Here is a 13349-nt window from a genome sequence, read left to right on the forward strand (position 1 = left end):
TAGTATCGCAATAGTATCGCGATAGTAGAAAACCCCACTTTAAGGCTTCATATTCATACTAATCAATGTCACACAAACAACTAATGTTTTGCTGGAAAGCATAAAGATGGACATTTTCATCTTAAGGTCATTTGGTCCTTTGCCCTATTCCACAAAACTGTCTTAGCGCTACACTACACATGCTACAGTTTCTGTAACTTATTATTGTATGGGAGTGACGATCATCTTAGCACTACACTACACATGCTACAGTTTCTGTAACTTATTGTTGTATGGGAGTGACGATCATCTTAGCACTACACTACACATGCTACAGTTTCTGTAACTTATTGTTGTATGGGAGTGACGATCATCTTAGCACTACACTACAAATGCTACAGTTTCTGTAACTTATTGTTGTATGGGAGTGATGATCATCTTAGCACTACACTACACATGCTACAGTTTCTGTAACTTATTGTTGTATGGGAGTGACGATCATCTTAGCACTACACTACACATGCTACAGTTTCTGTAACTTATTGTTGTATGGGAGTGACGATCATCTTAGCACTACACTACAAATGCTACAGTTTCTGTAACTTATTATTGTATGGGAGTGACGATCATCTTAGCACTACACTACACATGCTACAGTTTCTGTAACTTATTGTTGTATGGGAGTGACGATCATCTTAGCACTACACTACACATGCTACAGTTTCTGTAACTTATTGTTGTATGGGAGTGACGATCATCTTAGCGCTACACTACACATGCTACAGTTTCTGTAACTTATTGTTGTATGGGAGTGACGATCATCTTAGCACTACACTACACATGCTACAGTTTCTGTAACTTATTGTTGTATGGGAGTGACGATCATCTTAGCGCTACACTACACATGCTACAGTTTCTGTAACTTATTGTTGTATGGGAGTGACGATCATCTTAGCGCTACACTACACATGCTACAGTTTCTGTAACTTATTGTTGTATGGGAGTGACGATCATCTTAGCGCTACACTACACATGCTACAGTTTCTGTAACTTATTGTTGTATGGGAGTGACGATCATCTTAGCCCTAGAATTTCTGTAAGTCAATGTTGTATGGGAGGTACGACTGTCTTCGCGCTACAGTTTCTGTAAGTCAATGTTATATGGAAGTTACGTTGGTCTTAGTGCTACAGTTTCCGTAAGTCAATGTTATATGGAAGTTACGTTGCTCTTAGTGCTACAGTTTCTGTAAGTCAATGTTATATGGAAGTTACGTTGGTCTTAGTGCTACATTTTCCGTAAGTCAATGTTAAATGGAAGTTACGTTGCTCTTAGTGCTACAGTTTCTGTAAGTCAATGTTGTATGGGGGGTACGACTGTCTTCGCGCTACAGTTTCCGTAAGTCAATGTTATATGGAAGTTACGTTGCTCTTAGTGCTACAGTTTCTGTAAGTCAATGTTGTATGGGGGGTACGACTGTCTTCGCGCTACAGTTTCCGTAAGTCAATGTTATATGGAAGTTACGCTGCTCTTAGTGCTACAGTTTCTGTAAGTCAATGTTGTATGGGAGGTACGACTGTCTGTGCTAAGATTGCTTCAGGGAATGAGGGTCCTGGAGAGCTAACAAACATTCCAACATGTAAGGTTCACTTACAGACAACCCATGAAGCCGATGTCAAACTCAACATAAATAAATTGCAAGTGATTCAGTGGCATTTGATGGGACAAAAAAAAGGCCACAACCCCTTATGGTCCACTGTCACGTGATTGGCTGATAACAGAATGGGCGGGACTTGAGTTACATTATTGCGCTGAACGATGTAACTCTGATTCTGTATTGTTGTCTTCAGTTGTTTGTCTTGATAAATAAGCTGAAGTTATCTTTGTCGACATATTTCAAAAATGTGAAAAATGGAATGCAAAAATTCAACACGTACACCCTGGTTGTTACATATATACCTTCATAAACACGTAATGTACTGAAGTCAATTACTGAGTGAGTCAACTGCCACACTGTGCAGCAGCACAATCATTATGATCAGGTCCTCCATGGACTGTCAGGGAGCGGTCTTGCATGAACAGCTACAAATAACCTGATCGCGGGGGAGAACTTGGTTTAACATTGTGGTGTCCTGGGCTTGTAACAATGACGGCAGCAGGGTTGACTGCACAAATCACCACCATTCCTATGGACCAGCAGTGAAAAGTACCAGTAGAGGCGCCGTCACCAAACACTTCATCTGCTGCACACAGGTGCTCAATGTTCTTGCTTGTGGTGAAGATAAGAATGTTATTGTCGATGCGATGAAGGAAGTGTTCTCCTGCTTCGGTCAATGTCCACTGTCCTTCAAGATGAATCTCAGGTCAGGAAGCAACAATGCAGTTCCAATACCGTATATCGCTGTGTATAAGGCGACCCCACGTATAAGACGACCCCACTGTACACGCCTTCAAAATCAACCCAAAATCCTATACTCCGTGTTTAAGGCGACCTGGAATGAAGCACATCACAAGTGTGCACACAAACCTTATATATGCAATAAAAATATGTTTATCTTGCGTTGTTTTTTCTACGATGATTGGTCGCGTGTGAAACTCCAGCACACGTCGCCATTTTGTGTTTACACAGTACGACACCAATTTGGTGCCCGTAAAAAAAATTCATTTATGAAGAAATAACATATAAGAGACAATGGTTAGTAATTTAATCGCCAATTAACTATGTTGTAACTAACTAGGCTTATTATGTTTGCTTCACATTCAGCGTGTTTATTCCACAATCACTTGTACACACCGTCTCCAACACTTGTTAATACAACTGTAAAAACAGCGGGAATTGATTTCAGCTTCACCGCTTATCACATGTTAGGTCACATGTGCAATATGCAAATACTGACCGGTACTTCCGGCTCTCTACTCACGGATGTTGATTGTTTTACCTTGTCAGGAGGTTTGACAATCTGCTTCGAGGTGAGGGTCATTTCAACTTTATTTGCCGAAATCAGTAAACTTTATTCAAGGAAAAGAGATACAAATCATGTTTATGTATGGAAATAGTTATTGGAATAGTTATTTAGGAGGAAATGCGAAGTTTTTTTGTCAAATGCTGGGCTGGCTATCGGACGCCGGTTGACATCGCCAGTGGAAAAAATTGTGAGATCTTCGACTTCGTGTATAAGACGACCCCCCTTCTTAGCCCCTTCATTTTAGGTACGAAAAACTCGCCTTATACACAGCGATATACGGTACTTCTTCTCACACACCGTTTTCTTACAACGAAACTTGAATCCCTCATAAAACAAGTGCTGACCACCTCGCACGGTATCAACCATGGTCACTGGAACTTGTGCATTAGCCATTTTGGACATAGATAAATAAGTTGCAATCTTTATATATACCATCAAATACACACTGTATGTATTCTTAAGAAACGACTCTCCTCTAAACCCATCGGTATCATAACCCATATCAACTAAGAAACTAATTGTTTGTTCAATTAAGAAACTGATCACCTCTTCTGTGTATAAACATCCAACTGTATTATTTTTTTATGAAACGACTCTCTAGTAAATCTCCTCTCCTCTCCTCTCCTCTCCTCTCCTCTGTTTGTAACAGCACGGGCGCTAATCTAAACTACGGTAATCCCTTGTTTTTATAGCAATTACTCATTTTCGCCTTCATAGGACAAATACCCCAACTTGGGTTTTCGCTTTACTGATACTAGGGAAAATTGGATTTTCGCTAACCCGGCACGACACCATGTAAGGGGTGTCAAGATAACTGAATTGTTCATTCTCGCTCTAAGTGCACGCATGGCCATAATTATATTTCCCAAATATGTGCAAAGTATTGCATTTCAATGCTATATCCTGTTTTTCAGAATTGTGATGATGGGGACGGTCAGATACTTTTGTAACACAACGTATACTGCTGCATAGGCAGTCGCATGAGGATGTGATGCTCCTCTGGGTTTCAGTATATATGAGGATGTGATATGCTCTAATGCAGTATGTGTTTGTTAGTGTAGTCAGTGGGACTGCAGGTTCCTTGGCTACCCGCCATTCTACAAGATCATGTTGTGATTACATCATAATACAGCTGTATATATGCTTGTTGAAGTGTATCTTCATCAGGGACAATCTGTTTTCTGTGTAGTTTACGGCTACAGATACTGCTGTACTGTTTGAATGGGATGCATGCGTATGTATATTGATGTATGCAGAAAGAATGTCCATCATGACTATCAGGTTCCAGTGTTCATGTCTGCTGTAAACACGCCGGTAGGACCTGTTTGTAGTTGGGAGGAATTTGTGATCAATGAATGCAGGTTGCATATGTAAGATCAAGTATTTTGTGATCAATGTTAGTTAAATGCAATGAATGTCAGATGCAATGTATGTCAGATGTAATGTATGTCAGATGCAATCTATGTCAGATGTAATGTATGTCAGATGTAATCTATGTCAGATGTAATCTATGTCAGATGTTATGTATGTTAGATGTAATGTACATCAGATGTAATGTATGTCAGATGTAATGTATGTCAGATGTAATGTATGTCAGATGTAATGTATGTCAGATGTAATGTATGTCAGATGTAATGTATATCAGATGTAATGTATGTTAGATGTAATGTATGTCAGATGTAATGTATGTCAGATGTAATCTATGTCAGATGTAATCTATGTCAGATGTTATGTATGTCAGATGTAATGTACATCAGATGTAATGTACGTCAGATGTAATGTATGTCAGATGTAATGTATGTCAGATGTAATCTATGTCAGATGTTATGTATGTCAGATGTAATGTACATCAGATGTAATGTACGTCAGATGTAATGTATGTCAGATCTAATGTATGTCAGATGTAATGTATGTCAGATGTAATGTATGTCAGATGTAATCTATGTCAGATGTAATGTATATCAGATGTAATGTATGTTAGATGTAATGTATGTCAGATGTAACCTATGTCAGATGTAATGTATGTCAGATGTAATGTATGTCAGATGTAATCTATGTCAGATGTAATGTATGTCAGATGTAATCTATGTCAGATGTAATGTACATCAGATGTAATCTATGTCAGATGTAATCTATGTCAGATGTTATGTATGTCAGATGTAATGTATGTCAGATGTAATCTATGTCAGATGTTATGTATGTCAGATGTTATGTATGTCAGATATAACGTATGTCAGATGAAATGTACATCAGATGTAATGTATGTCAGATGTAATGTATGTCAGATGTAATGTATGTCAGATGTAATGTCAGATGTAATGTATGTCTGATGTAATCTATGTTAGATGTAATCCATGTCAGATGTAATGTATGTCATTGGTTATGTATGTCAGATGTAATGTATGTCAGATGTAATCTATGTCAGATGTAATCTATGTCAGATGTAATGTATGTCAGATGTAATCTATGTCAGATGTTATGTATGTCAGATGTAATGTATGTCAGATGTAATCTATGTCAGATGTTATGTATGTCAGATGTTATGTATGTCAGATGTAATCTATGTCAGATGTAATGCATGTCAGATGTTATGTATGTCAGATGTAATCTATGTCAGATGTAATGTACATCAGATGTAATCTATGTCAGATGTAATCTATGTCAGATGTTATGTATGTCAGATGTAATGTATGTCAGATGTAATCTATGTCAGATGTTATGTATGTCAGATGTTATGTATGTCAGATGTAATGTATGTCAGATGTAATCTATGTCAGATGTTATGTATGTCAGATGTTATGTATGTCAGATGTAATCTATGTCAGATGTAATGTATGTCAGATGTAATCTATGTCAGATGTAATCTATGTCAGATGTAATGTATGTCAGATGTAATCTATGTCAGATGTAATCTATGTCAGATGTAATGCATGTCAGATGTAATGTATGGATCATCTCATGAATGTCTGGCGACACAGTTGTGTTCATAAATCAGAGTCCAGCAATGTACAGTGTTTCCTACAGTGACATGTTCTGATGTAATGTAACAGTTGGGCAGAGGTGAAGCTCAGTGCTGGGGAAAATGGAAAATAGTGGAATTTTATCATCAATCAATGGTCATAATTGGCTCTGAAATCGACCAATCACTCAGAAATTTTAATTCAGAGATTTTTAATTACAAGTTCCCGTTTACCGATAAATACCATTTTTTTACCGGTAACATAAGGCTTGGACTGGTAGTTCATGTGACTGTCAGTCCTTCTGGATTGGCAAATAAAGTAATCTTTGTTGAACAAAACATCGGCGATTATCATATAAGTATATTTTTTTAACAAAGTCAACTTGTCTGTTACCATAAAGGTTTCCCCTTTCCTATTTTTACTGCAAAGAAATAATATTTTGCTTTGCATTGAGGTTAAATATATATTTGTTGCGACTTCGTCTTGAAATATAAAATAAAAAGGGACAATTGTGACTGGACTGTGGTAATATTTAGAGTTGCCAGTCCACCAGAACTGGCAGTTTCAAAAGCCAGCAGGAACACTGATTTTGGCATATTAAGAACATTATTCCAAAAATTAACATACGTCACTGGTTACAATCAGAGAAGGGTTGAATATAGGACTGAATTGATTACCAGAGTTTTTTATTTGAAATAGCCATTATATTGATTACAACAACTATGGACACTTACAATCGATCAGAGGAACATTAAAGTTTGGAATATTTCAGCCAGATTTTCTTTCCCACATACCAATAAGTGGTGTGTACTTTGTCCTGTACCTAAACGCCTACAGCATCAACTTACCTGACACATAGTACAAAGTCTCCACGTATTGATCGGCTCTCTCGTACAAGGAAGACGCCACTGTCACGTTCATTCATCAAAATATCATTAGTCTCTTCTCGACCAAGTGGACCGAAGTACCAACTGAAAAAAACAACATGGACATCAGTATTCACCATCGACTTCAGTATTCACCATCAACATCAGTATTCAACATCAACTTCCCTAATGTCAGTATTCACCAATATCAGCAACCACTATCAACTTCAGTATTCAACATAAGTATTCAACATCGACATCAGTATTCAACATCGACATCAGTATTCAACATCAACTTCCCTAATGTCAGTATTCAGCATCAACCTCAGCAGGCACGCACTCACTAACGCATGCACATCCACGTTGTATCATTCTAAACTTTGAATTCAGAAGCAATTTGAAACACCAGGGTTTAAACTGAAGTTGATGAAATTCACTGAAGGGTGCAATGTCAACTTATTCTGCGCATAATACTTGAAAAATCCTTTTTTACACAATACTCATTGACTAAATACACACGGAGAACGATGAATGTGGAGGGGGGCAAGAGGGGGGAGGAGTTTCATGGTTACTTTGGCACAAACACAGCCTCTATGATTGTGACATCAAGCCTGCACACTCTGCCTGCACACTCTGCCTACACACAGGGTCGGGCATATCGTTCTGCAGCCAGTCAGGTCACCAGTAATCTCACTATTAAAATGCACTCGAACACACAAAACATTATCTCTAAATCACACTACACTGGCAACATCAGAATTTAAGGAATTTGAAACAATGAAACATAATTTCATAATCCATTACAGCTGACCTATAAGCTGCCATTTGGCAGCCAGGAGTGACCTTTGACTTTCGCCCATGTTTGGGCCCTGTTATAATACACGCTGCTGCTCCAGCAATCATAGATAGCATTTAGCAGGCCGATTATGATGGTAGCAGGGGAAGACAAAACGACAGTCACCAATGTAATGTGTCCACAGGCACTTGTATTGTCTGCCTGGTGATACGGGCGGCGCAATATGACAATTACTACCCACCCCCAGGGTGTTGCCCTGTAACTATGGTGAAATAGTGTATGAAAGGCTTCGTCGCTGATGTCAAGTGGCCACCATTATCATTGAATGAAGACAAAATGTTTTATGAGTAACAGACTGTATTTTGTCAAACCCACACATGAGTGAGTGAGTGAGTTAGGTTGAAGGTCTTTGAACAGTTTTTCTGTGTTACTGATTCTCAGATTCTCAAGTCAACTTTAGGAACAGGTCATGTCAAATCTAGAATTCCAACGTACAACCAGCAGATTCTGGTGCGATAAAGGGAGTGTACTCTACACAGTGAAAGGGTGGTGTTTGTTGTTTTACATGGCACTCAGCCATGATGCGGGGTGTACACTGATTGATATTATGAGCATTGATCCATGCAATCGGGGTACAATAAAACACTAGCGACAAAGTCTCTGAGCCTAACCATCTGATCCAGTAAACTAACTGTTACAGCCAGACAAGTTTGCTACAGAATTTTAACTTGGAAACTCTGAGGTCTCCGTGAACTAAAGCATCTTAGACACTGCCAGTGTGATCAGCAACTCCATCGCCTTGCATGGCTGCATCAGATAATCAGGTACACATATTGAGGAACACAACATCACAATGCACCCGTACTCTGGTCAATTGTCAAGTGAATCGTTTGGAAAGTGGATTTGTTTCAAACCATATGTCCAGGACTTTACCTTGACCTACAAAACTACGGGTACAAGGGTCCCCCCATAATTCATTTCGAGAGTCCTTACTGGAAAAATATGAGGGTCCTGTTAACGTAATGAGTGAGTGAGTGAGTGAGTGAGTGAGTGAGTGAGTGAGTTGGGTTTAACGCCACTTTTAACAATATTCCAGTTAAATCACTGTGTGTCAGCTTAATGTGACAGGAAAGCCCTAAGTGATGCATATCTCAGATGGTTACCACTTCGGTAAAACCCACGAGCACGGGTAGGGTGCTGACAAACCTAGAAACATAATCGGGGTGAACTGGGATTCGAACCCACTATCATAGGTTTCTGGCATGCCCAAGGGATGCAACTCTGAAAAGGGAATCGCGGCACCTTAGACGACTGGGCCACCCGTGCCCCCATAAACATAATGAAATGGTGCAGTGTACTGTGCCGAAAGACTTGAATCTTACTTTAATCACAGGACCTGGATATTTCCTCTCCAGAAATGGGTACAGTGAATCTTACTGAACATCCCTTGGGACGCAACACATTCTATTGTCTGCATCCAATCCATATATTTGTGCGTACTAGACACATTTCATGCATCATGTAAACCCCTGTATGTGTCATAGGAAAGTGAGATCAGGTTTTACATTTAGGTTAATAATCTAGGTCACTGGCAGTTTCTAATTAATAACATAAGGAGGAACGTCCTCTTGAAAGTGAATAAAATCAACGAAATGTCCGGAATTGAACAAATCCTCCACACGACAACGTTGATGACAACAGGAAGTGTTGCTTCTCGCCCTCCATGAATAGTTCGAGTCATCCATATGTGACGCTGCTGAACAATCCTGATAAGTATCCTTTCTAGCAACACTGGTATTCTACTCCTAGCAACACTGGTATTCTACTCCTAGCAACACTGGTATTCTACTCCTAGCAACACTGTTATTCTACTCGCTATCCTCAACACAGTACATATCCTCGTGTCACTGTTGCTGGCATTTGCATTTTCATAGAGGATGAATAGCACTCCTTCAGTGTTTGTCAGGGTAGATAAAACTCCCCCCTATTAGTTACACATGACAGATATTATTATTCATTTTACAAGCATGTCAGTGTTCCGAAAAACATGAACGAAGGAGGTTTAATGCTGCTTTCTGCAAAATTCCAGCGGGATCATGTTGGGTACACCAGACATGGGCTTCACACAGTGTTTGTTGGTTCATTTGCTGTTCAGCGCTGATTGCAGTGTGTAAATAATCTAGTCTGGAATCAGACAATCTAGTGATTGCTACCATGAGCATCCTTGTGTCACTGTGGTCACAGGGGATCAACAGCACTCCTTCACTCTTTGCCAGGCTAGAAGAAACTCACCCCTACTTTGTAGCACATGACAGACATTATTACATGTCATAAGCATATCAGTGTTCAGACAAATGTTTCATGCTGCTTTCTGCAAAATTCCAGCAGTATCCCGTGGGGTACACCAGACATGGGCTTCACGCAGTGTTTGGTTGTTTCATCCACACTCAGACATTTTCCAGCTATATGACAGCGGAGAGTAATCTTGTCTGGAATCAGACAATCAAGTGATTGGTATAATAAGCATCCGTGTACACCTGTAGGGAATGGAACCCGGGCCTTAGGCGAGATGAGTGAACACTCTAACCTCTGGGCTACCCCAAAACATAAGACATGCAAGTCAAGGGGCCCTTGTCACAACCCTGCTGTTAGGACACGTACGACGTCCATCATGTAAATAGCACACCTGATTGTGACCTGAACTTGTCAACCAATGGTTGCCTGGCTCACACGCTTTCATGACAGGTCGATGTGACCTGATGGTATCAACCAATGGTTGCCTGGCTCACATGCTTTCATGACAGGTCGATGTGACCTGATGGTATCAACCAATGGTTGCCTGGCTCACACGCTTTCATGACAGGTCGATGTGACCTGATGGTATCAACCAATGGTTGCCTGGCTCACACGCTTTCATGACAGGTCGATGTGACCTGATGGTATCAACCGATGGTCGATGTGACCTGATGGTATCAACCAATGAGTAGCCAGGTTTAGACTCTTTCATGGTTGACGAGACCAAACTGGAACAGTGCTGACTAGGATAGGAAGATAACATTCACTCATATGACATTCAAATATACTCTATTTGTTTAAATCCTTTCCTCTGAATATTTTCCATAAAACGTGTCATATCTTTTTATGCAAACATTTCAATATGACCTCTGCACATTCTACAGTAATGTCTCATCTGAAGTATAGTTTCAGGAAGCCAGACACACACGTAAGACACCAGCCAATAGACAAGGCAACAATGTTGCATTATCAGATCTACATTGTATAGTTCATACAGACTAAGACACCAGCCAATAGACAAGGCAACAATGTTGCATTATCAGATCTACATTTTATAGTTCATACAGACTAAGACACCAGCCAACAGACAAGGCAACAATGTTGCATCATCAGATCTACATTGTATAGTTCATACAGACTAAGACACCAGCCAATAGACAAGGCAACAATGTTGCATTATCAGATCTACATTGTATAGTTCATACAGACTAAGACACCAGCCAACAGACAAGGCAACAATGTTGCATCATCAGATCTACATTGTATAGTTCATACAGACTAAGACACCAGCCAATAGACAAGGCAACAATCTTGCATTATCAGATCTACATTGTATAGTTCATACAGACTAAGACACCAGCCAACAGACAAGGCAACAATGTTGCATTATCAGATCTACATTGTATGGTTCATACAGACTAAGACACCAGCCAATAGACAAGGCAACAATGTTGCATCATCAGATCTACATTGTATAGTTCATACAGACCAAATGTCCTTACTTCCTACTGGGCTGATGCATGACATTCACTACATCAACACCGACACCGACACCGACGCCATGACAGGTCCTGTAATCATGATCATGGCAGTGTTTTTTTAAATGTGTACTGTAATCTTATTTTACCATTGTTCTTCTCCATGAACACTTGCTTTATAACAATTAATTTGGACACAACAGATAAAAGATGAAAACAAAAATCTGGTATTCAGGTTACCATGGTAACCAAATCATCATTTTTAAAGAATATCTGGAGGCTCAAACACATTAATTGGTTTAGAAGAAACCATTCATTATATGAGTCTGATCATTAGGGTGCTACAAAATGACCTTACAGCTGAAAATTAGGGAGCTAGAGAAAATTGACCTTACACGTGATACTGCGTTAGGTCCATGTAACGCAACACCAGGAGGGGGTGTGTGGGGGAGAGGGGATGTGTGGTGTGGGGGAGGCGGGCATCATCACCAGCTTGGCAAGTGGTGATCATGTGACCTACCTCACAATAAAGCTCTTGACAAAAACTGTTTTCCTAAACACTAAACAAGTTTAACACTTATCAACCAACATATGGAAATATCACAGAAAATGCCTAGAAACAATGGCAGGCTTTATGTGAGTGGAGTCCATGTTCAGATAAGAAGTTTAAAAGTTTAAAAAAGTCCTGAATCTGCCAGCATGCCCCGTGCAGACAAGACTCTTTCACATCACAGACCATTATCCACAACAACCTATTGCACTGTTTGTCGCTCAACCTCAGGAGCATTACGTTGATGTGCACTGGGTTTTAACATCATGTTCAAGCTTATTGCACTTAGAGACTTAGAGAGTGTGTGTGTGTGTGTGTGTGTGCATGTGTGTGCATGCATCCGTGTGAGCGAGTAAGTGAGAGCAAGAGAGAGGACATGTCTGTCTCTGTGAGTGTCTGTGGGTGCTTGTACTAGTCCCTACAAATCTTTAGTAGATTGCAGCACAGCAGCAGATTATTGAGGACTAGTGTGAATAAGATTTAGTTTCTAATACTGCTAATGCTGCTTTGTAGTGCTAAACCCCTGAGATACCATCCCACAGCTTAACATGTATACAGTATACAGACTCCGAGCTCACCCCATAATTCCAAGAAGCAGACAGGGTAACAACATGTACAATCTTTTAATGTCTCTTGGTTTGACATGGCCGGGGATCACCCCCCAAAATGCAGGTACACTCTCTATCCAATAGACCAGAGGTAGTCCAGGCAGACACTCTCTCTACTAGACCAGAGGCGGTCCAGGCAGACGCTCTATCCACTAGACAAGAGGCGGTCCAGGCAGACACTCTATCCACTAGACCAGAGGCGGTCCAGGCAGACGCTCTATCCACTAGACCAGAGGCTGCCCAGTCAGACACTCTATCCACTAGACCAGAGGCACTGCAGGCAGACGCTCTATCCACTAGACCAGAGGCAGTCCAGGCAGACGCTCTATCCACTAGACCAGAGGCAGTCCAGGCAGACACTCTATCCACTAGACCAGAGGAGGTCCATTTAGACGCTCTATCCACTAGACCAGAAGCAGTCCAGGCAGACACTCTATCCACTAGACCAGAGGCAGTCCAGTCAGACGATCTATCTACTAGACCAGAGGCAGTCCAGGCAGACGCTCTATCCACTAGACCAGAGGCGGTCCAGGCAGACACTCTATCCAATAGACCAGAGGCGGTCCAGGCAGACGCTCTATCCACTAGACCAGAGGCAGTCCAGGCAGACACTCTATCTACTAGACCAGAGGCAGTCCAGGCAGACACTCTATCTACTAGACCAGAGGCGGTCCAGGCAGACACTCTATCTACTAGACCAGAGGCAGTCCAGGCAGACGCTCTATCCACTAGACCAGAGGCGGTCCAGGCAGACACTCTATCCAATAGACCAGAGGTGGTCCAGGCAGACGCTCTATCCACTAGACCAGAGGCAGTCCAGGCAGACACTCTATCCAATAGACCAGAGGCGGTC

The 13349-nt window shown here is 40.8% G+C and overlaps 1 protein-coding gene across 1 annotated transcript in view; it reads right to left on the reverse strand.

Annotated features, from left to right (window-relative positions):
* The window catches only part of LOC139462155 (adapter molecule Crk-like), a 29430-nt gene that overhangs the window by 10164 nt on the left and 5917 nt on the right, over positions 1-13349 (reverse strand). Inside the window, exon 2 of the mRNA XM_071243677.1 lies at positions 6752-6874. Within this exon, the coding sequence (XP_071099778.1) occupies positions 6752-6874 (123 nt within the window). The remainder of the gene's footprint in view (positions 1-6751; positions 6875-13349) is intronic.

This window comes from Haliotis cracherodii, unplaced genomic scaffold, assembly GCF_022045235.1.
Source record: "Haliotis cracherodii isolate W230 unplaced genomic scaffold, xgHalCrac1.p SCAF_15, whole genome shotgun sequence".
In the NCBI taxonomy this organism is placed as follows: Eukaryota; Metazoa; Mollusca; class Gastropoda; order Lepetellida; family Haliotidae; genus Haliotis; species Haliotis cracherodii.